This window comes from Leptonychotes weddellii, chromosome 4, assembly GCF_054177405.1.
Source record: "Leptonychotes weddellii isolate Sample4059 chromosome 4, ASM5417740v2, whole genome shotgun sequence".
NCBI classification, from domain to species: Eukaryota; Metazoa; Chordata; class Mammalia; order Carnivora; family Phocidae; genus Leptonychotes; species Leptonychotes weddellii.
The window spans coordinates 167,887,896-167,914,771 of NC_138372.1; the positions used below are offsets into that span (position 1 = coordinate 167,887,896).

General features: G+C 49.7%; 1 protein-coding gene across 1 annotated transcript in view; it reads right to left on the bottom strand.

The window, feature by feature from the left end:
- The window catches only part of LOC102729837 (trafficking protein particle complex subunit 9), a 326,483-nt gene that overhangs the window by 210,017 nt on the left and 89,590 nt on the right, over positions 1-26,876 (bottom strand). Inside the window, exons 10-13 of the mRNA XM_081816622.1 lie at positions 21,550-21,676; positions 11,002-11,147; positions 4,504-4,589; positions 924-1,050 (exon numbers count right to left, since the gene is read on the bottom strand). Coding sequence (XP_081672748.1) covers positions 924-1,050; positions 4,504-4,589; positions 11,002-11,147; positions 21,550-21,676 — 486 coding nt within the window. The remainder of the gene's footprint in view (positions 1-923; positions 1,051-4,503; positions 4,590-11,001; positions 11,148-21,549; positions 21,677-26,876) is intronic.

The following is a 26,876-nucleotide window of genomic DNA, read 5'->3' on the forward strand; positions in this document are numbered from 1 at the left end:
GGACAAGGGCAGCTGCGGGGGGGGGGCACTCTCGGTGGAACACCTTGCAGCGAAGCGCCCACAAGGCAGCCAAGGGGCTGGCTGGTTAGAGGCTGACTATGTAGGTTCAGGAAAGAGGTCCGGATGGAGCCACGGCCCTGGGAATCAGCAGCATAGGGAAGGGCCCTGAAACCAGGAAAGTCACTGAGAGGCTGAGATTGCCTAGAGGTAGCCTGCTGTGGGGGGAGGGGAGGGGCAGATGGGGGAAGGGGGAGGGAGAGGAGGGAAGGACAGAACCTGGCCCTGAGGAATACCATGGAGGGGAGGGGCGTGTAGAAGGGGCATCTGCAGGATGCTTCGTGCAAAGGAGAGGAGAGGGGGCACCTCACAGAAACAGGAGGCGAGCACCCACAAGGGCAGGTGGGCAGCGGTGCCCAAGGCGGCTGAGCAGCGGAGGCAGACAAGACTGGGTTAGCTAGGGACTCAGAGACGGCGGTTCTGGTGGAGTGATAAGAACTAACCGCAGGATGCAGAAGGTCAGACAACCAACGGAGAGGGGGACGGTGGATTCTGCGCGCATACATGGACCTCTGAAGAGGGGTGGCCAAGAGGGGAGAGAAGGTCAGGCCAAGCGAGAGGAAGCCAGGGAGTCAGCAGGACCGGACTGCGGGGGGGGGGCCTGCAGGCATGTTTGCAATCCCTCTGGAAGAGGCCAACAGGACAGGAACAAAAGACCTGACACAGAGCAGGACCCCTCCCACTGTAAGGAACACTGTGGGCCCACTGTATCCCATGCACTCAAAGCCATTCCTTTCCATGCCACCGCTCCATTATCTCTCAATCGGTGAGGACCAACACCAGGTGACCGGTGACAGGCCTCAGTGGGGCAGGACAGGGTTTCAGCAGTCCTGCTCGACCTGAAATCAGAAAGCAAGTCTCCTTACCATTCACAGTAATCGTTCCAGTCGTCTGTGGGACCCCAACAAGAGTCACTGGGTAAAGACCAGATTCAGCGGGAAGGGAGAGCGCCGCAGGGAGAGACTCGAACTCCACTCCGCTGGTGAGGAGCCCCTAGAGCGAACAACAGTGGCATGAGAAGCACAGCCCAAACCCCCGCCGCATCACTGGTTCCCCTGAGGCAGAGGACATCTGCTAACGGGCAAACCCCAGGACTGCCGGGATGAGGACAGCAATGTGTGGCCTTCACAGAGGTCCACAAGAGCCGCAGAGACGGCCAGAAGCGTGCTTACCACAAACAACCCTGAAATGGAAAGCACAGTGGGTGTTTGAACAACTCCATCTTGATGTCAGCCCTCCTGGCTGTATTTTTCATATGTGCTTTTTGTTGCTTTACCAAATTGGAATGTAAATGTAAAGAAAAAATAAAATATGTAAACATAAAAAAATGAAGTATGGAAACATATCATCAATTAATATCCCTCAATGCATCTATGAACGATCAGTTCATTTCACTATGTGCCAGGCTATGCTCGACAGGGAACAAGACAGATACTCTGGCTTCGAGGAGCTGCCCCATGATTGTAAACACTGCAGGGATGTCCGCACTCAGCACTTCTCCTCAACACTGTAACAGAGGTCCTACCCAATGCAATAGGTAAGAAACAGAAATAAAGGCATGCAGACAGTTACTCAGAAAAAACAGAACTGTAAACATAAAAACCCGAAGGAATCAGCAATGGAACTTGAACTGGCAACTGCATTGAGCAAAGTCACAAAGTCAGCATAAAAAAAAAAGCAAAGGTATTTCTATCATCTGGCAATAAACAAAAAATATTAAAAAATAAAATACAAAAACACTATTCACTAAGAGATCAAAAACGTCCACTGCAAGGGAACAAAGCAATGAATGATGTGTATGTAAGACAGCCCTGCGGAAATCCGCAGCCCACCGTGGAGACACAGAGCAGGGACACACACGTATGAGGCCCTGGCTCCTTCTGGGGTTTGTGTTCTGCGGTGCTTCAGCCTACGCAGCCCTGAACCTACTCCACACGCTACAGGACTGAGCAAGGAATTCAGCACCATGGTGCTGGGACCTCAGTCCTCACACTGGGAAAGGACACAGGTGTGAAAAGGGTGAAGGCAAGAGAGGGCCCTGCGGAGATGGGCTAGACCTGGCGGCAGCACAGTGAAGTCGGGCTGATCTAGTTTTGCGTGTGTATCCTGCACATGTGTGTGTGTGGGCACAGGTGTGTGTGCACGTATGCAGATTATGCATGTAGATTTGTATGTAATTACATGTCTACATGTACACGCATGCATGCTCTTCCTAACTCCGTCCACAGAAAACACCCAGAAGCAGGTGCTCGAGTGGTAATGAGCACACCTGTGCCACATTTTGAGCCAAAGCATGAAATGATCTACATGGAGGACAGAAGCAGTGGGCAAGAGTGCAAGCACAGAAAGCATGTAGATGGCTACTGTCTCCAGGCAAAATGTACTGGCATTTTATCTCTTCTTAAAATAGCAAAAGCAAATATGACCAACAGTTAACAGTCGTTAAATGTGGATGGTGGATATTAGGAGCGCTTATTATTCCCTGTTAACATTTCACATGCTTGAAATATTTCATAATTTCATTTTTTAAATTCTGACCATGATTTGTGGGCTACCTTCTAGTAGTAATTTTTATTTTATTCTTTGTTCTTCCTAACTCTTTATTAAAAAGCACATATTACTTTTAAACCAGATAAAAACGAAAGCTACTTTTTTTGAGAGAGAGAGAGAGAGTGCAGGGGTCGGGGGGAGGCAGAGCGAGAGGGAGAATCTTAAGCAGGCTCCACACCCAACATGGAGCCCAAGGCAGGGTTCAGTCTTTTTTTTTTTTTTTTTTAAAGATTTTATTTATTTGACAGAGAGAGAGAGAGCACAAGTAGGGGGAGTGGCAGAGGGAGAAGCAGGCTCCGTACTGAGCAGGGAGCCCAATGCGGGGCTCGATCCCAGGACCCTGAGATCATGACCTGAGCTGATGGCAAACGTTTAACCAAATGAGCCACCCAGGTGTCCCAAGCAGCAGGGTTCAATCTTACAACTCTGAGATCATGACCTGAGCCGACATCAAGAGTTGGGCGCTTAACCGACTGAGACACCCAGGTGCCCCTGAAAGCTACTTTTTAAGACAAAAAAAAAAAAAAAAAGTGTCTGACTGTAATTGCTATATAAATGTCACTAACACGTATATAATAACAATAAACTGAAAGAAGAAAATGCCCAAAAGAAAAAAAAAAAGTGTCAGAAAAAGCAGCAAGCATCTGATACTTGAGGCACTTTGGGGGAAAAATCCTCTGAACAATTATTCCCTGTTCAAGCCAAGAGACAGAAAGTCATTAAGAGGCCTAACCTGAGAGCCAAACCCTAAAGCCGGCAGTGTCTTGCATGACAGGAGGGGGACAATACTCACCCCTGTTGACTTGCTCTCTGAGTGACCTCAGGGCTGTAGGCTTGACATGCAGCTGAAATTCTCAGAGCTCTAATGAATTTTGGAAACCTATGTCTCATGCTGAGAGCCTAATCATCATCTTAAATAACCACCAGTCTGCCTGGTGAACTCCTACTCATGCTTGTCTTCTCAGGTGAGCCCTTGTCTCTCCCGGGAAGCCTTCCCCGACTCTCCATGTGGGCTCTGGAGCACCTCCTGTACCCACAGCACTGACCATGACAGGGTCTAGGTCCCCCTAGTGCCCTGCCCACAGCATGATACGTGGCATGAGCGCTCAGCAAGATATCTTCACAAAAAGCCCACCCCTTACTCTGAACATGAGTCATAAAACTCTAAAAGAAAACATGAACTATCTCAAAACCAGCCTTTGCAAGTCTCTGAAAAAAATCACAGAGCAATACTGTATGCTAATATGTAGTATCAGGTACTGACCCATAGTACCCAGCAGTGCTACACAATAATAAGCACAGAGAAGACTTGAGAAATGGGACCCGCATGGCAGGTGGGTGGCTCTGGTCCGGAAACATCAGAATTAGTCTGGAGAGCCAGTACACGTCTCCTTCCCACTGACTATGGAGTTAGGTGAGTGGCTCCAGTGGACACCACTACAAAGTGAGCCTTTAATGCCCTACACAAATACAGACACAGAACACTGGATTTCAAACCTGACAGAAATCTCCCATTGGTGGTGCGATAATTCATTCTCCTACTGTACAGACCTTGCTCTTCCCTCAGGCCTTGATCGTCTTATCATCTTGTAGCAATAAAGTAGCCAACAGAACATACACTTTGTAAGCTGTGCTACTCTCGTGTAAATTTCAACATGATTATTTCAAATCTCACATCCAATCAACTACACTTGTGTGTTCAAATCAGAGGGGTCTGTTCACTGATTCAAACATTGAGCACAGAGCACTAAAGACACAAGAATGACAAGACGTGGTCTTCCTTCACAGACACCTTATAATCTTCAGCAAAACAAACATAAAAACAGACATATATCATAGGATATGTGCCCCAAATATTAAAAGTTTCATGGCAAGTTGGTGACTGGTGATACATACCATGTTTTCAACTCGGAGTTCAAATGGCATTGGGTTGTATACCATCAGCTGAACTTCACACACATCTCCTTGAACCCACTGGAAATCTAGAAATGCACACACAAAATAATCTATGCATTAGTTGGTGTTTCTGCATATTTCACATGGTTTCAGATTACTCCTCTGGCAATTTATTTTTCCAGTGAAGCAGTGAGCATTATGATCATCTTTAGATGAAAATAAAGCTAGTGTAACTGTAGCCTTCTCTAAAACAAAGCAAGTCATCACTGCTACTTGGATGCTTTGTAATGGATGTTTCTCGCCATCTTTAGCAGGCTGAATTCATGCCGGTGTACAGGTACTGTAATCCCCACTGTTACAGGGTGGACACTCAAGGTCCAAACGAGTTAACACACGTGCCTGGGAATCACAGAGCTAGTAAGTGGGGCCACGGGGACTCAAGCCCAGCCTCCTCCCTCCTTCCTCCCACCCCTCCTTACGGGGTTTCCCAGACCCTCAGGCAGGAGAAAGCCCCAGGGCAGGCTCACAGAAGCCATTCTCTAGAGCACACTGCACCTAGGCCTGGCCCTTCAGCAGCATCTTTGAACCCACACTGACTCCAGCAGTAGCCCCCAGCCCCTTCACACAACCAAAGAAAATATCACTTGTTTTAACAGGTTACTCTGCCTGGCAGCTAAGGAACTATTTGTTTTCTGTGTCATGGTCAAAAAAATCAACACTTAAAAACTCATTTTCCTGGGGTTCTGAAAGGAACCATTTATACTTGCATCGTCCTACTCTACCGAGGGTATATCTAAGATAAATCGCTGATTACATCACTGATCACGTGATTGTTTTTGTCTGAAAGAAGACCATCTCCTCTCCAAGCCTCAGTGTGTTAGATCACACAGGGGAGGCCCTTCCTCGAGATTCTATCCCAGAAACCATAGAAGAACAGCAGTGGGTGGCTATTCAACACCTGCCCAGCATCAGGTCCTCCCCACTTTGAGCCACACAACACTCTTTCTCCAACATTGGAGGGACCTGCCCAGTCGGAAGCACCCGTGATCTCTCGCTGCATCCCCAGCACCTAGGACAGTGCACACAACTGCTATTCAGAACCTTCTTTCCACAGCTGCCAGGTCCTTTAGGAATATTACCTCCCCTGACCCTCAGAAGAACCCTCTGCGTTAGTGTCTCTTGTCCTCTTTCTGTACTCGGGCAAACGGGATCTTGTCTGAGGTGGCAATGGGAGGCGGCAGGGCCAGGCTGCAGCCCACTGCCTGTGCAGGTCACCTTGACCTCAACACTGACCTCGACCTCGGCACAGAGCCTGGCCAGGTCACAAAGTCCTAGCACAAATGACAGAAAAGCCTTCACCCGCTGTGCTCAAGCTCAGGACCTACGTACGCACAGAGCTGAACTGAGACAGTGGCAACATTAGCAACAAGGAGACAGAAAAGATGGGTAAATTAGTCCAAGTCAGAGTGCTGAGTCTCAGAAACCGCCCCCAGGGGTTTCTTCTTCTCAAACACTCCACACCCCCTGCTGTGATGATAACTCCCCCAATTATACACAAAGATTCATTTACAGAGATTGGAATTTTAGGTTAAAGACATGTGATTCTTCAAACCTCCAGGCAGGTCTTCACTGATGAGAATACTGTGGAAAACATATTAGAAGCCACAGAATATAAATTACACTTTCCTACCCGTGGGTATTCAACAAATAACATGGATTTTGGCCAAGGCTTCTGCTATATTTCAGAAAAAATCTTGCATCATCCACTGAATTTATCCTCAGCCCAGATGAGCAGGGGCTTCTCACTGTGATGAGGAGCCATATTACAAAGAAAGAAATCCCTGAGCTTCGAGTCGAAACCTTGGCTGGAGACTGAGCTGTGCACTTACTAGCTGTCTGACCAAGGGCAGGTCATTTATATTCAGCTCAGTCTTAATTTTCTCATTTGTCAATTGGGGATATAATGCCTGGAGGATCATGCAGTTATGCAAATCACCGGATGATGTTTGTTTAAGCCCTCTGCAACAAGTGCAGGGCATTACTTTCATAAAAAGAAGCCTCAACAATTTAAGATTGGAGAGGAAAAACTAACGATGCAGGACTGGCTCTAGCGGGGATGGGGGCGGTTGGAGCTGTAGCCACACAGGCCCAGCCTTGGTGGGGGGAGGGTTAATGTTCTGCTGTCACAGGCTCCAAAGTCTTCATAATTTCTTTTTTTTTTAAGATTTTATTTATTTATTTGACAGAGAGATAGAGAGAGAGCACAAGTAGGCAGAGAGGCAGGCAGAGGGAGAGGGAGAAGCAGACTCTCCACTGAGCAGGGAGCCCGACGCGGGACTTGATCCCAGGACCCCGGGATCATGACCTGAGCCGAAGGCAGTCGCTTAACCAACTGAGCCACCCAGGCGCCCCAAAGTCTTCATAATTTCTGAAAAGGGGCCCCACAAATCACGTAGCTGATCCTGAGAAGGAGTCTCAGACCTCCAGTCTCCCAAATAACCTCCGGAAGTTTCTTTAAACAAAAGGGGTGAAAGTTTCCTAAAAACATTCTTTAGGGGAGAAAGCTTATGGCCAACGCCAATGAGACCAGAAAGAACAGCCAGAAACTCCCAGCCGGGCCAAAGGAGATAAGCTTCAACTTGATGTTGAGTCTAGGTCTGCCCAGAGAGTGATTTGCCCACCATCAAGAGCCAGTAAGAGAGAGACTAGAAAAGGACCCAAGTCTTCCACCTCCAAAGAGGTCAAAGGAGGGTTCCCATGGGAAGACAGGCCCTGCTCATGGGAACGTCCACTGCAGCAGGTCCAGGAGCCCCCTGGCCCTCCCCAGTCTGCCACGATGCCCACCCAGCTACCCTGCTTCCAGTCCTCTTAAGCTCGTCCTCCAGAGCAGGGGCCCCGGGGGCAGGAGGGTGAGCCATCTCAAAATCAACAGACTAAAACAAGAATGTCAAAGACAAACTTTCACCACAAACCGCTACTTGGTCAGGCCTCTCTCCCCTAACAACCAGGAGACACTTGGAACTAGCTGGTCACTCATTCACGTTAATGAACGTTTACTGGCTCTTACTCGCACCTTATCAGATGCTGGGCGCTGCTGGACCACGAGATGGGGCCGCCGCCACGGTCACCCCAGCCAAGGCTGCCACGGCTGCCATCACCAATTCGAGCAGAGCCACATCGCCCGGCACTGCAGTGTCAGCAGCGGGGGCCCCTGGGAGCAGACCGGCCTCCGCCTTCCCACACCTTCGCGCCAGGCGAGGGCCTCCGTGGCCGCCCCAATAGCATCGGGAAATGTCGTTTTCAGGCTTTTAGCCCAAGCAGCACAGTGAGAACGGCAGGCAGGGTCAGAGGACCGAGGGGCAGGATCTGACCACCGGTAACCATCTGTGTGGACCGGTTTTGTGCCCCTTACAACGCCTGACCCACGGCAGGGGGATCTCGTGCCCGTGTACCACGGATGCAAGAGCACACAAGCAAAATCGTCTTCCAGGACGCAGATGGAAAACGTTCCAACACTGTCAGAGAAAGCTCAAAGTCTCGTCGTTTTAAATATATTAAATATATCTGAAGTCAAGGAAAGGCAAGGGTTCCACGCCGCAGAAGCTGCTTTTCTCCACTTCAGCCCATCTTCGCTTATTTAATGGCACTAATTAGAACTAGCCATTATTTTATTTATGGGTCCACTTACTTGTACTTACTACTGGAAAGTACTGCTGAACACTTCCCTCCAACTTCGACCTACACCCTGCGACAGCCTTGCCGCCATAAGAACCACGGGGCCACGGAGAAACTCAAGGGGAGCTTACTGCCGGATGAAAGACTGAACCAGTGGAGAGACACACGTGCGCACGCACGCAGATACACGTGCGTGCGCACACAGACACGTGCGTGCACACACACACGCACAGACACGCGCATGCACACACGCAGATAGACACACGCATGCGCACTCACGCACACACTTGTGCGTGCGCACACACGCAGATAGACACACACGTGCGCACTCACGCACAGACACGCACGCGTGCGCACACGCAGTCACACGTGCGTGCACACACGCACAGACACACACATGCACACACTTGCGTGTGTGCACACACGCAGATAGACACACGCGTGCGCACTCACGCACAGATGCGCGTGCACACACGCAGACACGCGCGTGCACGCACACGCACAGGCACACACACGTGCACACACATGCAGACAGACGCGCGCGTGCGCACACGCGCAGACACGCAGATAGACACGCGCATGTGCGCACGCGCACGTGCAGACAGACACATGCATGCACGGACACACACACGCTGTAGTGCAGTATGCTATACACTTGGGGCTCCTAATTTCAGAAACGTAACAGAACTTACAATCCGATGCTATTTTTCAAGGACGTGTTTCCATATTTCTTCCTCTATTGCCTTCTTGTTTTAAATAATGAACAAGCAGAGCCCCCCGAGCCACCCCTTGCTCCTCCAGAGACAACCTCACCATCAAGGGAGCCTCCGGGGCACCTTCCAAAGTCGGGGGTGTCCCCGCTCCCGCTGGACCAGCGCTTACTGTCCGTCCAAGCTCAGCAGGTAAGCCAGCAGGTGCTGCTGGTGACAGTTCTACAGTTTTGGACAACTTGACCTACATCTCGTCTTGACATCCCACTCCTCATGTATTTCTGCCCCGCCCGCTGCCTACACTGACCTGGAAACCCTGTGCAGAGCAGGGACTGTGTGCTGTGTCTCACTCGGGCCCCTTCCATGTGTGCCCTGCACGCAGGAGAAAGCCATCCTTGCTCCAAGAACACTGAGCTGAACTGTGACACCCTCGGATGAAGCACAGTGTGAATAAGGACTGTTGGCCATTACAAGAGAGCAGCTTGGGGTCGGTTTAGTGCTCCTATCCCAGTCATGCCCTCTGTCCTGGGAACAACCTCCTCACTCAGGAAATACTTTGTTTTTAAGGTGTTCAGATAACTTACTAATTGTGAATGCTTCCAGATGTTAAGGATTTCGAGTGCTGGTATTTATGTAGGAACTCTTCACTGAGACCATGTGACTTGCATAACGCTCACACTATCCCTCTGGCCTTGGGCCCCGTGGTGCCGGCCAATAAGCACGAAATGCATCATGAGCCAAGGCCTGCTCTGAGTTCTTGAGCAAGTCATTTGAACTCCCTGAATCTCAGTTTCCTTATCTGTAAAATGGGGTTCATAATATCTACCCATTCCTCCCCACATCTGTGCAACAATCTTATAATAGCAGCTGTCGGTACAGCGGGGAGCAAATGGAGGAAGGGGAAACAGAAACATGAACGTGGACATAGGTGCTATAAAGAGAACTGGGCCTCAAAGGCACAGAGTGCTGGGAGGAGCATCCTCTCTGGGGATGGTAGGGGATAAGCCTCAGCAGAGGGCACAGCCAGCACCAAGACCATTCTGTTCCAAGAACAGACCCGTGCGGCTGGGTCTGAGGAGCAGGGGTAGGTAAGAGAGGCAGGAGGAGAACAGAGAGGCAGGCAGAGTACTGCACAGCAGGCCAGGCCACGGAGGGCCGAGGTCCACGCTGTGGGGGGTCGGTGGTACCGCCAGGGCAGAAGGGCACCTATGCCCTAGGAAGTAGGGCCTCCTGAAGTCAGGCTGCCTTTTTGCTATATTCATGGTGCAGGGATTACGAGTAGAAATGAAACAGGAGAAGAAAGCCCTGCACTTCAAAAGCAGAGAGCAAAAGCTTCTCAGGTCTTGTGTTGAAACTCCTCAGGGAGAATCGGCAAGTACCCACCAGGACAGGCCTCTTGACCCCTTCGCTTTGACACTGTGACACATAGGCTAATGTCTGGCAGTAATCAGCACCATTATCCAAAATGTCAGGGGCCCAAGGAAGAGGGAGCTGGCAAAGAACGAGGCCCACTGCTGGGCCAGGCGTCGGGAAGACAGAGAGGGTGGCGCACGAGCCCTGGGTCTGCTGCGAGGGAGGAGGGGAGCAGGCAGGGCTGGGACCCAGTGGGGAGCTTGGCACACGGAAAAGCGCACTAGAGATTCTCAAGAATGCGTTCTGGCTCCTGCCCTACCCTGAAACATAGCTCCACCTGTCCCTGCTGAGCCCCCAGACCCCTCAGAATTGGCATCCTCAGCCCCCAGGCAAACAAAGCCAGGGCTGCGAGGGCCAACAGAGAACGGCATACGCCGTCCCTATCCCCCAGGCAGGTCTGAGCGCAAGTCACCCTCTGATCTCGGATGATCCCGAGGTCACTCTGGGCTCCGACGATCCCTCTCCTGTTGTCTGCTTCAGTCCTGATAAAAGAGGTCTTCTGGTTTCTAGAACTTCCACAGACTCACCTTTGATGAAATCGATTTTAAAAAATCAGATCTAGGGCCAGAGTTTTGACAATGGCAGCAAACTGCATAAACTGAGATAGCCATGCAGACACGCATGAAGGAACCGGAATCTGGAAAAGCCGCTGGAGGCCAGGCAGGAGGCATAGCCAGAAAGTCAGGAGGAACGCACCTACCTATTTTCTTGTTCCGCTCTTCTCCACGGTTGTGCGCAATAATTGGTGAGTAGATGAACGGGCTCTTGGTCGACATGTTCTGACCCAGCAAGCTCTTCATTTTCTGTGGCCGGAGGCTGGCAGGAAGGTTCAACAGCTTCACACGCCTAGTGTTTCAAATGGAACAAAAATACTTCAACTGCCTTGTTAGCTTGGTTTCAACGTAAATACTACCAAATCCCACGTGTCAGAAAAACAGGACATCCCAGAGCAGAGGGAAAAGCACTCCAGCTCGGCAGGAAGAGCAGGAGATCAGTGCACGTGGTCACTCGGGGCCATCCTGGGCAGCAGCCGCTCCCCCCGCCGGCTCCAGCAGCCACGAGGACCAGGCCGAAATCCAGCTGTATGCCCGTGGGTGCCTTGCCTTCTCCCACCCTCGGGCTCCTCGCCTACAGAACGCACCCAGGGTCCTCCCTCACACACTACTGCGAGCAGTCACGTCAGGGCTCGGGACCTACTGCTCGGCAAGGCCAGTTCTCTTCTCCCTCCTGGCGGGCATGCCCCCAGCACACAGGAGAGCAGGGGACTGGAAGAGCCAGAGGTTAATCGGGCCGTCTGCGTCATGAAGAGCAAGGCTGACCCCCCCGCTCAGCACAGCCTGTACTTACACTGCTCTCCCAGCCGCAGATGTGAACTCATCGCCACTCACACTGGGATCGGGTAGCTCCCGTTTATTTGGGACTCGCCAATCTGCGCAGCCTGAGCACACCGAGGCCCCTGTCCTCAACAAAACATCCCAACCACCCTCCTAGCTTGGCTTCTATTACTAATGCCTCCACGTCATCGATCAGAAACTGACACCACAGAGACAACAAGTTGTCCAAATTGCCGGGCTGGAAGCTGGTGACAGCAGGAGAGACTATGCTTTTAAACCTGTGACCCCCTCCCATGACCAGCGAGGCAAATAGGGTTAGGATCTGTAATGTTCTGAGGTGGGGACACGGGGTGGCCCGGCAGTGACCCTGCCAGCGCTCCTGCCCTGTGTGTGTGCAGTCTCCTCGCAGGAAGGTAAGGCCAGTGGGCTGTAAGGGGGGTCGTGTATGTCCTCCTGGGACTGAGCCCTTTGTTTGCTTTTCATTTTATTTTCCTTTCAGCTCCTTTAAGATGCCTTTTTTCACTTTTTTTTTTTAAGATTTTTTTTAAGTAATCTCTACACCCAACGTGGGGCTCAAACTCACAACCCCAAGATCAAGAGTCACATGCTCCGCCAACTAAGCAGCCAGGCACCCCTTTTCATACATTTTTTATCCATTCATCTGTTGACGGGCACTGGGTTGTTTCCAAGTCCTCGCCATCGTGAATGATGCTGTGATAAACACACGGTGTAGACATCTCTTCGAGACCCTGTTTTCATTCCCTTTGGATACATACCCAAGAGGTAGGATTGCGGGATCATAGGGTAGCTCTATTGTTAATGTTCTGAGGAACCTCCACAGTGGCCGGACTGATCTGACGCCCACCAGCACTGCATGAGGTCCCCATCCTCCTCCCCCCATCTTCCTGATGACAGTCACCGTAACAGGTGCGAGGTGGTAGCTCATCATGGTTTCCACATACTCCTCCCCGATGGGGAGCAATGCTCAGTATCTTTATGGTACATACATACAACGGGATATTACCCACCCTCGAGACAAAGCACTTTGAAGCAGTGCACTGGCCTCCAGCTCTCTTCCCTCCACCGCAGGGTGATCCTGGAGGCCAGATATTGGCAAGGTGGGGCAGAGATGGATGCAGACTCTGGAGCACTGAGTAACCCCAGAGGTCACCTGCCCTGGAAAACTGCCCGACTTGCACTGAATTTCATGTGAGGGAGACGTAAACCCTTGTTGTAAGGGTTAAGCTTTCTCAGATGTCAGGATTAGAATTATTACCACAGCACAGGCTAACCGGCACTGACTAACAAAGACCCCCTTAGAGAGTCCACAAAGCACTGCTTTCTCAGCTGGAAGGGATCTCCGATACCTAGCGCAGTCCTGTCCTATGCACACATACCCCTACGGCACCCAGCAGTTGCTCACAACTCCCCACGTACACTCCCTGGACCTTCACTGACGGCCACACGCATGACTCCGTCCGTTTCCCACAATAATCCAAGGGAGTAGACCAAGTCCTCGAAGCCCAGGACTGTACCTTGTATACCTGCTCTGACTCCCTTGTCTCTGCATGCACCCTTCCGCTAAGCTTTATTCATACAGGATCAGAATCACTTAAAATTTCTTATCTGTTTCACTTTAGCTGTGAGCTCTCCAGGACAGGGGCACCCGGGCATCCAGTGCCTGGTACAATACTTTAATAGATACCTCAGTAAATACTGAATGAATAAATTCCCAAAAGTTGAATTTTTTATTTTTATTTTTTCAAAGATTTTATTTATTTATTTATCTGAGAGAGAGTGCACAAGCAGGGGGAGCAGGAGAAGGGGAAGCAGGCTGCCCCCCTGCTGAACAGGGAGTCCGACTTTGGGGCTCGATCCCAGGACCCTGGGATCATGAACCAAGCTGAAGGCAGACGCTTAACCAACTGAGCCACCCAGGTGCCCCCACCCCCACAATTTTTTTTTAAAGAGTTATTCATTTACCTGAGAGAGCAAGCGCACTCAAGTGGGGGGGAGGGACAGAGGGAGAGAGAATCCCAAACAGACTCCCTGCTGAGCACAGAGCTTGACTCATCTCACAACCCTGAGATTATGACCCAGGCCAAAATCAAGAGCCGGCCATTCAACCGACTGAGCCATCCAGGCACCTCCAAGAGTTGAATTTCTAACTCAGCTTCCAAATCGTTCAAAATTATAAACTCAAGCCTAAGCAGTTTATTACTAACAGTTGCAAACCCTAGCCATTTGCAAGCATGCAAAAAATACCTGTGCACTGCACGGGGACTAAGATGAGCAAACTGTAAAGCTGGCCGAGACGGCATGCCTGGTGTGGGTCTCATGTCCATGCACACCCAGTCCAGAGGCGTTCCCCTGCAGGTAATTCTCAGTCTGCCCGAGAAGCAAATTTAGGTGGTGTGCAGACCCTGACTACCATCTGAAGGACCTACCCGCTATTCAACTGGCACAGACTACTTCACCTCCCTGCACCTCAACCTTTCCACCTATAAAACAGGAAAAACACCAGCTACCTGATAATGCTGTGGGGGAAGAGGACACCTCCTTTCCCTAGTTCCATGCTGCCATGGGAAGGACGTCCTCAGAGGAATAGTCCTGACCTCACTGTGCCCCTCCCTCACTCCTCTTAAGGGAGGGGGTCAATTTGGAAGGAGAACCAGGGTGTGCAATGCTCAACCCCTTCTCTTGGGGTCCGCCTGCCTGCAGGGGACACTTTCTATCATCCTGTCCACGTAGAATGAAAGGGGTCTGGCCCTCCAAAAGAGGCGTAGAGTCCTACCCAGCTCTGCTAGACACTGGGGTAACATCATCTGGCCAGACCTGAGCCATGCTGTTCACCAGATCTTCCATCTGTCTGAGACAGGCCTTTGTTCCTATTGATTCCAAACTCAGGCAAAGAAGGAGGAGTATCTGAAGTGGCATGTTCAAACTGTGGCAGGCTACTTTGAGGATGAAGCAAGCTAAGATACATAAAGCACCTATAACAGTGCCTCACACGGAGCAGGCTGCAAAAGCCTTTCTCTTCCCCTCCTTCAACCAACACTTGTTTACAAACAGACAGCAAAGCCCCTGGTGCAAAGACTCTAACTCTGGACTGGTATAAAGAAATGAAGGTTTGGTCCCAACCCTGCTACAAGCAGGCTAGTGAGCCTTTGACCAGGCACGGTCTATCTGAGCCTTAGAGTTTATTCATGTGTAAAATGAGTCTGTTTTCTTGGAACACAAATAGGTTTCTATGACATGCCACCGTCACCACCTAAAAACGTGATGTCATCTGTATTTCTACAGGATTCATCTATACCAGCACAGAAATTCCAGATTACACAAAAGGCTCTTAAAACATGCAAAGGAATTCTAAGGACATGGTCAGCCAGAAAAGTAACCCAACAGTGGCCACAGGGTTCATGCATAACTTGAAACTTAGCATCAAATATCTTCTTATAAAATGTATCCTATGGGAAAAACAATCACTCAAGGCACTTGACCTACAGGACACATAGCCCCTGTAGCAGAACCAGTAAGGCCACATTTAGTCTATGAAGCTGCCAACAGGAAAGCAGAGTTCCAGGGGTCAAGTGTCCAAAGCAGGGCTTGTAAGTAGAGATTCCATTTGAAAACTGCCGCCATGTCAAAGGCCGGCTGTGCTCAGCTCACTGTGGCTGATGGGGACGGAGCGGGGCCCTGCAGGGCACTGGCTGGGATCCTGAGCCAACACACACGGACGACGGGAGTGTTGGGGAAAGCGGCTTACCTTCCCTCACTTGGTTTTGAATCCATCTACCTTCTTCACAGCAAAAGCATATCTAAGAGCCCACCGCGTATCTCTGCACAGATGGGCCATGACTCAAATGGCCACATGTGCCCCACACTTGGCCAGGCGCGACGGACATGGCTGGAAAGGGCGCACACACCACCAGGTCAGTGAGCGCCCCACTCTCACTCCTGACTGGACACACGCTTCTCACGATCCCCATGAAGCTCTAGTATGAGCTCCATCAGGGAGGTTGCAGGCATGGCAATCACACGAACGTGAGGGAAGATTCTGGACAACATTGCACCTGATGAGGTCATGGGAGCCCCACCTGGACTGGGATCTGGGAGGCTGACTGTCCTGTTTCATCAACCAAGAAAACCGCCCTGACTATCATGGCCTTCTAAGCCCTTTTTTGAATAAATATCTGTAATCCTGCCTCAAATAATATAATTAACTTAAAAGTTTAAGTTTTAGGGGTGCTTCGCTGGCTCAGTCGGTACAGCGTGCAACTCTTGATCTCCAGTCATGAGTTTGAGCCCCACGTTGTGTGTAGAGATCACGTAAAAATAAAATCTTTGGGGCACCTGGGTGGCTCAGTCGGTTGAGCATCCAGCTCTTGGTTTCGGCTCAGGTCGTGATCTCAGGGTCCTGCGTCAGCTCTATGCTCAGCAGGGTGACTGCTTGAGGATTATCTCTTTGCCTCTCCCTCTGCCCCTCCCCCTGCTCATGCACACGTGGGCTCCCTCTCTAAAAATAAATAACTAAATCATTACATTTTAAAAGCACCAAAGCCACTCAAAGATCATTCTGACTGAAGGGTTTGGTCCTTATCAATTAAAATACCCTTGGCGGCGCCTGGGTGGCTCAGTCGTTAAGCATCTGCCTTCGGCTCAGGTCGTGGTCCCAGGGTCCTGGGATCGAGCCCCACATCGGGCTCCCTGCTCTGCGGGAAGCCTGCTTCTCCCTCTCCCACTCCCCCTGTTTGTGTTCCCTCTCTCACTGTGTCTCTCTCTGTCAAATAAATAAACAAAATCTTTAAAAAAATAAATAAAATAAAATACCCTAACTCCAGAGCCCTTTGCCAGACTGAAGGAGCTCAATGTTAGCTCATCAAAAAACAACCAGCGAAAGCCCTCCAGCCTGCCTCCAGTCCACCTCTCCGGAAAGCCCCACTGGTTCACTGTAAATGGCATTTTAGCTTTACTACCATTTCTTCTTTAGTAATTCACACCTTGCTATGTGTGAATAGTCTCCATGACTGTTACTTGCTTTTGTGTACGTTACCATTTTATTGAGAGTTCTAGAAGGAATAGAAGATGGCTTCTAGTTTTAATGGGACTTCTATGCACTTGCTCTGGCCAGCAGGAACTGGATATGGGTTTGGCAGCCTCCTGCTTGACCATCTGGTGTGAATCTGGCCCTTGCTTGACCAGGACTGAAGCCCCAGCGTTCACCATTGGGCCAAGCACATCTCAGGCACTCAATAAATATCTGACTCATTGAATTTTAGAACAGAATTACAGCAGGGATATATTTTGCCCCCTCCTTTTTTTTTGTTAACTTGCATCATCATTACTTTAAACCATTTCTGGGTGAGCCCATGTCATGCTCCCACGCCCACAGAGCAGGTAGGTGTCTTCCTGTAAGCTGATGAGACGGTTTGACTATCCAAACCCAGGAAAGTCCTCAACAGGAGCAATGGCTCCAGTCACTTCTTCTAAAGCCACAGCTGTACCCAGGAGGCATCATGAACATCAGAGTAGCCTGTGTCCAACAATTCTACACAGCAGGTGGTCACTTACGTATGGCTGCGGGCATTTCCCACCAACTCATTCTGTGACGCTTATCAGAAGCATAGTCCTCAAATGTACATATTGCTGAGCTCTTTCTTCCAATGCCTGGTTGGGATTTTTTTTTTAATTAAACTGATAAAGTCCATGTTTCCAGGCACAAGTCCTTGGAACACTGTCCTAGTCCACAGTGCTGCATCGGCCCTCTCCAGAGAGAAACGAGGAAGGCTGATTTTGTAGGAGGGCGGCAATCCCATACGCTAACCAGAGCGCACAGACTCTCCGAGCGCCTGCCGCGCTCCGAGTACTGACCAGCAGTCACGTGGGTCTGCCAGCTTTAGTCGGCATCCCAGAACACCCTCCACCTCTGTTTGCTTTTGCACACAACAGTGCAGCTCCGAGTTCTCTGCTGCCTAACTCCCATCGAGAGCTCGCTCCTGAGAAATCACACTCATGCCTGATGGACATGCAGACCACCCACAACGTGAGACACTCCCCACTGTACGGCTGGGACAATCCAGGCCATCAGAGTGCTCGTCTTGGTCAGCCCGGGCTGCTATGACAGAATACCAAAGACGGGGGCCTTGAACAGCAAACATTTCCTTCTTGCAGCTCCGGAGGCTAGAGGTCCAAGATTGGGGCGCCAGCACGCTTGGGTCCTTGGTGAGGGCCCTCCTCCTCATTCACAGGCAGTGCCTTCTCACTGTGACCACCCTTGAAGGAGAGAGAGAGCTCTGGCCCCTTTATCCACAGCCAAATTGCAGCCGAGGTAATTTGCAATGTACACGGAAGCTGTACCTATTTCTATCCGGTGGCGTTAGGAAAAGATGGGGGAGTCAATCCTTGAACTAAATCTTGAAAGATGACTAAGTAACAATAGGCAGAGTCAGGGCAGCAGAGACATTTCAAGCAGAAGATGAAGCCAGAACAAAGGAATAAAACTCCGTCACACACTTTGGGACTCCAAGTGCTTCTGCAAGGTGTGTGGCACTGGTAGGACCAGAGGAAGAGGAGCTCACATTAAATCTGGGACAGAGCAGGCCACAGGTGGCCTTGTAAGCCGTGCAAGGCAAGCACGTGGGGTTCTGTTCTATGAGCAACAGGGAGCGGAGCAGACGGTGAGATACACTGATTTTCCACATCTTCCAAAGGCATTTCCTTACACTTTGCCAGTGGTGCTAATGCTACCGTGGGGTAAAAATCCCATCCACGAGGCTTCCTACACCTGATCACATGCAGTTTATACTTCCAGTTTTTAATGAGATCAGGCATGAGTGATGCAATCAGTGAGTCACTGGGACAAAGAGGGCTTATTTCTGTAGCTGAAAGTCTCCAAGAACCTTTAGAACATGTTTACACAAGGTGGGTAGTACATAAAACCAGTTTTTCTTAAACAGTCCAATACAGGCCACACAGACCCTGACAGTGAAAGAGATACAATGCCAAAAAACTGGTCACCGCAAATTTAATAGTATTTGCCAAAAAGTTAGACTATTATGCTTCTACCCAATCTGTTGTTATGTTTGTAGGCAGCTTAAGGGAGTAACATGTTAACATCACAATCGGACTCCCTGCTCCGCCGGGAGCCTGCTTCTCCCTCTCCCACTCCTCCTGCTTGTGTTCCCTCTCTCACTGTGTCTCTCTCTGTCAAATAAATAAAATCTTAAAAAAAAAAAGAAAAATAAATAAATAAAATGTTAACATCACAGTATTTTTTCAATCAATGCACTGTTTGAAAATTTAGGTGTCCTGGGGCGCCTGGGTGGCTCAGTAGGTTAAGCCTCTGACTCTTGACTTCAGCTCAGGTCACGATCTCACAGTGGAATCGAGCCCCAACTCGGGCTCCAGGCTGGACGTGGAATCTGCTTGGGATTCTCTCTCTCCCTCTGCCCCTCCCCACTCTGCTTATACACACGTGCTCTCTCTCTCTCTCTCTAAATAATAACAACAATAATAATAATAATAATGAAAATGTAGGTGTAAAATATCTCCAAGAGAAAACTGAGATTTATGGAGTGCTCAGGATATACCAGCCACTGTGTTCCACGCTTTTATATGCATCAGCTCAACTAAAACAAAACCAATAGCCCCATGAGGAGAAATTTTTAAGCCCATTTTAAAGATTAGGAAACTGAGGCTCACAGAACCCAGGCCACACGCTAGTGAAGAATAAACCCAAAGTTTCTAACTTCCATCCAGGGCTGCATCCGTGACACAGCCCATCCCCTTCTGGGGTCTCTGTGTGGAGGACAGGCGCTTTTCCTCCTCAGTCCCAATAACCTGCCTGGACCAACCCACCCAGCTCCACTGACAAAAGTCCTGACAGCCTGGGCCTCTAGATGCAGCATCAAAATCCTAGAACGTTCTGTTAGGTTCAGGATGTTCTATTATGCAAGGCTGCCTAAACTTAAGAATGATCCAGGTCATGATGAAGATGAAAAATTATTAAGAAAGGCTTTCCTAGATTTTAATTTAAAAAATTTGTACCATACACTTAATCCCAAATCAAATACATTCTACTTGAAGTCTTACACGCAGAAAGGCCCAGCAAGGACCCTGACTTCCTGAGTTTGGATGAGCCACGAGGAAGCAGAGTGCAAAACAAAGCTACAGCACACTTCCTCGGGGGCCCTCCATGCCGGGGGCTGCAGGTCTGCTCTGAGAAATTCCAAGGAGTAGCAAGAGCACCTCTTCAGGCCACGGCCTAGGCTTTGGGATGGGGCAGCTTGCCAACTGTGCCTGATAAACTACTCCATGCGTGCCCATCAGGACATCTTAAAATTCAAGGGCAGCCTGCTAGGGACTTCTGTGCATAGTGACCCTTTCTGTCCCACCTCTCAGGGGCACACAATCCTCACCTTGGCAACAAAACCATTTCGCATGGCACTGCTATGCCTGCCTCCAGGGAAAGGCAAGGAGAGAGCAAACCCGCAGTTACCAAGCACGGCACCATAGACTTTGACATGTTCTTTTCCTAATAACCTAATGCCGTGGGTTTTAAAACTTCTTAAGCAAACGGACGCCCGGGGGGTTAAAGCGACTTGTTCAGTAACTCTGTAGGCCCTCCCGGCCGTATTGCAATGCTGAGCGAAACCTGGGAGAAACGGCCGAGCCGGGAGTGCTTCAGAGATGGTCACATCTTCATCACGTGGTATCCTACAGTCACAGCACTTCTATGAACGGCAAAATGTTGAATGTCCACTGCTTTTCAGTCTTCAAACAAATCTTTCAGAAATTCTAAAATCATTCCATGAGATTAGCTCATAAACCCTTTTTAAGTATGCAGGGCGCCTGGGTGGCTCAGTTGGTTAAGCGACTGCCTTCAGCTCAGGTCATGATCCTGGAGTCCCTGGATCGAGTCCCGCATCAGGCTCCCTGCTCAGCAGGGAGTCTGCTTTGCCCTCTGACCCTATCCCCTCTCATGTGTCCTCTCTCATTCTCTCTCTCTCAAATAAATAAATCTTTAAAAAAAAAAAAAAAAAGTATGCACTTTGCATGTGCCAAAGGGCCCTCAGTCTCTCCAGCCCTGCGAGCTGTGCAGAGGGACTGGACACAGTGGCAGATACTGGGAGACAGGTCAGCAGCAGGTGCTCTGGGAATCCAAGGCCTCTTCTACCCAAGAGCAGATGGTGGATAGCAGGAGGAAGTATCGGGAAAGCTTCCTAAAAATGGGGCCTGTAATGAGTCTGAAAGCATGAGTGTGCACAGATTACAACGGGGAGGAGGAAGGATGAGTCCCGGAGGGAGCAGAGCCTCAGCAAAGGCACCACAGGATCCACGAGCAGCTACGCCCACTCCCGGGCTGCAGGGGCCTGAGACTGCGGGCAAGCACCGGAAGCTTGTAAGTACAAGAGGCAAGGTCAGGCTCGTGTCCTCACAGCAGAGGTCCCGGCATGGGCTCTGGAACCAGGCACACCAGGGTCTGCACCTGGCTCTGCCTCCTGACAGGCACATGACGACGGCAGGGCGGTGATGCCCCTGGCCCGACGCTCTCATCTACACGACACTTACACTGCCTGGTGCTGCTGTGGAGCTTTAATGACATAAAGAACCAGACACCCAGCCAACCCAAAATGGAAGCTCTTGGGGCGCCTTGGGGGCCCAATCCGTTAAGTGTCCGACTCTTGGTTTCGGCTCAGGTCACGATCTCCGGGTTGTGAGATCCAGCCCCGTGTCAGGCTCTGAGCTGGGAGTGGAGCCTGCCTGAGATTCTCTCTCCCTCTGCCCCTCCCGCAACCTACCCCACCCTAAATAAATAAATAACATCTTTTTTAAAAAAAGGAAAGTCTTGTAAAGATCTGTAGAAAATGCTGGCAGTGAAGGGCCCGATCTGCACGCAGGCAGGCCCGCCTTACCTGACAATGGGAAGTTTGGTGAAGGGCACTGGAGGCAGGGTGGGGCCGCCTGGGAGAGTGAGGAGCTCCATTGTCCCAGGACATTTGCATGTGTAGTTCTCTAGACTCTGAGTCACATCTTTCTTTTCTGAAGAGAAATTTAAAAAAAAAAAAGTTAATTAACAAAACCTAGGGGGCTTGGGCGTTTTTTGGGGGGGTGGGAGGGGTTTGAGCAAAATAAAATTCTTAACCCAATCCATGACAGTCCTTTGAGTCCAATCTTCAACAGAAATAAAGGGGCGCTGATCACAAGAAACAAAAAGAAGCAGCTTTAGTCACTTTACTTAAATAATCACTAGCAACTGCTCCATTTTAGAGGTATACAGGGAAAAAGGAAGTTAAGTTCCTGTCTTATAGAAGATTTCATTTCCCAAGAGAATAAATCCTTACCAAATTCCAAGAAAGTCAGTGGGCAGGCAGGACTGGTGAATCGGTATATTTTATTACCTGACAAATATTTTTCCACAAATTATTAGGTACCAAGCAAAATGCCAGGCCCTGTCCCCAAGGAGTTTACAGTCCATCTATATAACCGATATTTAAGGGAATAATTATACATCAATATTTTTGGTACAAAAACAGAGCTTTGTGAGATCAGACTGTTTTGCTCTGCCCCATCCCCATCCCTTCACTAGGAGGAAGGGGAAGAGGAACCAGAAAATGCTTGCTTATCGTCCACGACATGCTCTAAACACGTGCTTGCAGACTTCGTAACACTCTAGAGCTCAAGAGCACATTCCACACCCCAAGACGCATAATTACTCAAGACAAGCATTTCGATGCCCTGTCTGCAAACGGGAAGGCTGAGACCAAGCTGAGTTAAAGGGCTTCTCCAAGATCTTGTGTTGGCCCTACGCCCGTGGTCTTCTCACTGATCCCTTCAGAAGAATGAAGAGAAGCAGGGACTGGGGACAGGGTGGGACAGGGAGTTCACACCATCTGACCTCTATTTTCTCAGCCATGGCCTGCGGGGAAAGGTGGAGGGCTTGGGGACCATGGTCACAGAGGGACACAGCACTCCCACCCGGTGAGGCCTGGGGCAGTGGAGTCAGACCCAGGTTCATAGGGATTGGCTCAGTCCCTCCTTTGGGAGGTGTGACTGCCTTAGGGGAAGTCACTCAACCTCTCTGAGCCAACAGTTGCCTCTAAAGAAACTACTAGGGATGGAGAGAGGCAAAGCTCTAAAAAGCAGCAACTGCAGACGAGCACACGGTGTGCAGTGAGATGGCGAGAACTGGGAGAAACACGACAGAGTTGCCAGAGAACAGGCAAAGCCTGCAAAGTGAGGCCAGTGCTCCTCGAAGACCGAGGAGCAGAAATAACAAATATCCAGGCAAGGACACACATTTGAACTGATAAGCGGTGGCCACAGGCATCTCCTATGTCTGAACATCATTCTCGGGGGAACATGAGGGCATGAAAGCAACCAGAATTAATCCTGGATACGACACAGTAATGCTCATCCGCAAGATGAACAAAATTCTTTAAATATTGACATCGTCATTGATGTACAGATGATCAATCTCCTGAAGGGCTCCAGCTGACAGCATGCAAATGACCTAAGCTGCCTGATGTTATGTGCAGTGCTCCCGGTCCAGGTGTCCTATTAAGTCGAATTACGCCCTCTCAGTAAACCCCACTAAAGTGAAGATGGAAACGAATCTCCTTGCGAAGCTCAGTGCCACCTGCAAGGCTAGCAGGTTCCTTGGCTTAGCTACAGACTGGCTTCTCCACAGAGAAGAAGGGGTACGCCGTGAGTGCCAGCAGGGAGGCACAGCGGCCGCGGCTCCTCCTGCTGGGCCAGCTCACCAGGGAAGCCCCAGCCTTTGTGTTCGGGCCCCTCCTTTGGGTCTGCTCATTCTCCACGTGGGGGATGAACCTGCTGCGGGCGTCGTCGGGGCTCTGCAGAAGCTGGGGGAGAAGGTGCACATCTCAATATCCTTGATGTTAGTGGGGCCCTCCCTGCCAGTTGTGCCAGGGGGCTCCAGCCAGATCACCCTTCTCCTTATTCTCCGGCGGGTGAAATGCTAATCTGCTGCTGCGGTGGAAAGCCACCTGCCCCAGGAGCCAGGGAGGAGATGCGGGGATGTACTCAGCTCCTGAGACGATTATCAGCACATTCTCCTGCTCCTACCCTTCTCATCACACTGCCATCCAGAGCGCCTACACTTTCTGGAGCTTCTGCCGGGCACAGGAACTCAGGCTGCTTCTCAGCTTCAGGTCACGATAGTGCGGTTTCCAGAGTAAAATGCTCCTGGGCGATTGCTGGTGTGGCCCACCCACTGGAAAGGTCCCATCGACCTTTTTCCTCGTGAATTTGAGCTTCTGCTATACATTGTTGCCCAGATTTGTTATTTTATCAAGGATGACAAAATGGTGATTTTGTAATTCTTTAATTTCTCTGTACCTAAAACCCAGAATTTGTCTATAAGGAAGGGTTTTTTTCCTCATCAACCAATTGGCTACCCTGAGACACAGATGATAGAGTAAAGAGGGTTAGCAAACAGACTTTCCCCGTAATTCCTGGAGCAGAAAACTACCTCCAACAATGACCAGAGACTTATACATGACTTAGAATCTTTGCAAACTGGTGGATTTTTATATATTTGGTATTTCAATTGACTGCCATCATACTCTTTCTTGATGGTCAAACTGTCCCATCTTTGTCCAGTGGGAGCCCCTTCATGTTGAATCCTGTGTCCTTTAGATAAGGCCCCATTATTCATCAAAGTCTTGCTCCTTCTAGCTCATTTTCAGCCCCAGACCTAGAATCTTCTAGTGTGAAACAGTGTTTAGAGATCAGAATCTGGAGGCCGGGGTGCTCATTGCTACTAGATTCTGTCTCTCTAGACCTTGACAAAAGGGTCAACTTACAAAATTTTTTTAAGTGGTGAGATAGTAACTGATTTTCTTTAAATTTTGTTTAAGGTGTAGCAGCTAAAAATAGTTTATTGGACTACAATTTCCTTAAAGGGAGAGTCTTGTCATCTTTTTTGTTCCTCCCTAACTTGTCAAAAGTGCTCAGAAGACAGAAGGTGTTAAAGGATCTATGTGTCTGTTGGTTGGCTGACCTTATTTCTTCAAAAAGGTAGCACAGAATCATTCTTTGTTCAAGAGTAAAATAAAAAAGGGGCGTCCGGGTGGCTCAGTCGATTGAGCGTCCAACTCTTGATTTCGGCTCAGGTCATGATCTCAGGGTCGTGAGATCGAGCTTTGATTCGGGCTCCACACTGAGCGTGGAGCCTGCTTGAGATTCTCCCCCTCTCTCTGCCCCTCCCCCACCTCTTCCTCTCCCCACCCCCCCAAAAAAAGAATAAAATAAAAGAACAAAATGAACACATGTTCTCTGTGCACACGGTGCAGACTAGCAGCCCCGGAGCCGGCGACAACAGCCTCAGGACAGTGTACTGAGCTCCCCTGACGCAGAAGCAACGCGGGCTCGGCGTTTCGAGCATCCCACGTGGAAAGAGAACACAATGTCAAAACAGAACGTTACAACTCCTCATAAGTGGCTTCACAGAAGCAGGGTCAGAGTCTGGGAGAAGAGCACGCGGGAAACCTGATTTGGCCAAGAAGGCTTCATAAGGAAGAAGCAACACTGGTCTTTGTCAAGGGCCACCGGACCCCGGAAGCAGACACATAGGACAGTACTTGGAGGTTTTGCTGAATGGCAAGAATAAGGACATATGGCGACTGAAGAAATCTGATGTCCGAGGCCCACAGTGCAGGGGGGAAGAAAAGAGTAAGGACATAGAAGGAACACTAATATATCATCATGAGCTGTATGTACAGAAGAAAACCTGGCAGAGAAGCTGCCTAAGGCACGTGTGAGAGGGAATAGACTAAGATGGAAAACGTCAGAAGGGGTGACGGATGCGGGCAGCACAGGGACCCTGCAGGGAAAGAGCCAAGTAGTAAATGGCTCTGGCTGCAGTGGGGGAGGGTGACCCTGGCTTTGCAAGACAGCGACTGCCAAATATTTCACATATGCTTCCCACGTGTGTCCCTTCTCTGTGAGGCAGGACCCTCAGAGACTGACGTTTGCTGCAGGGACGGGGATGGACCCAGGTTTACCAGACAGACAAGGAAGGCTTCCTGTCCGGGGAAGGAAAGTAGAGATGCTCAGAGGCGAGAAAGGGGGTGGGGAGTATCATTATCCCCCTCTTGAAGGTGATAAACACTAGCTCAGCAACAAGCTGGGAAATGTGATTGTGGATTGATATGAAATGCTACCAAAATAACTTACTAATTTTTAAGTGTAATATTAACATTGTGGTCATATAGGAAAATGTCCTTTTTTTTAGTAATGCATACTAAGGAACGAAGGCATGAAATGAAATGATATCTTGGGGTTTTCTTTAAAATAATTCAGCAAATAAAAAAAGCAAGAGATGAAGTAAATGTATAGAAATCTTGCTAACCATTGACTCCAGTGACTGATAATGGGAATTCATTTTATTATTCTTTGTACCTTTATGTTTGAAAACGTCTCAAAGCAAAAATACTGAATGAGTTTGGGGAGGTGAAACGATTTGCTCAAGAGAAGAACAAGGTTGGAGTTCCGATCCGAGTTGACCGAGTCTTCCTGTCCCCACAGATCAGGTCTGACCACAGAAACCCAGTGTCAGGACAACAAACACCGAAGAACTCAAGGCCACAGTGGTACTAGCCCATGTTCCACAAGCCAAGCTGGAATGAAGCTTGTGATAGATCCGAACATTCCCATAAGCATATGATTTGGTCAGAGGGAAGTGATGACTCTTTCACCTATTTCACTAAAAATCAATTGCCGTAGTCTGCTCTGGCTGCCACAACAAAATGCCATAAACAGGCTGACTTACACCATAAGCACGTGTTCCTCACAGTTCTGGAGGCTGGGCGCCCCTGGTGAGAGCCCACGTCCTGGTCTGCAGCATACGCACCTTCCCACGGTGCCCTCACAAGGCCTTCCTCGGCGCACGTGTGCGTAGACAGAAAGAGCTCTCGTGTCGCTTCCTCTTCTCCTAGGGCGTTCATCCCACCTTCAGGGTCCCACCCTCAAGACCTAATGTACACCTGATCACCTCGCAAAGCCCTCACCTCCAAATCACCTTGGGGTGGTCAGGGCTTTGACATATGACTTAGGAGGGGGAACATAAACATTCAGCCCATAACATCACTATAAATCTTGTCCAATCTGGATCAGAACACCCAACAATTATTTGAGCCAAGCTAGAGCACCTAATGCCCTTGAGAGTTATTTTCCATCCCAGAAATCAAAGAAATCATGCAAAGAGAACGTTTGTAAA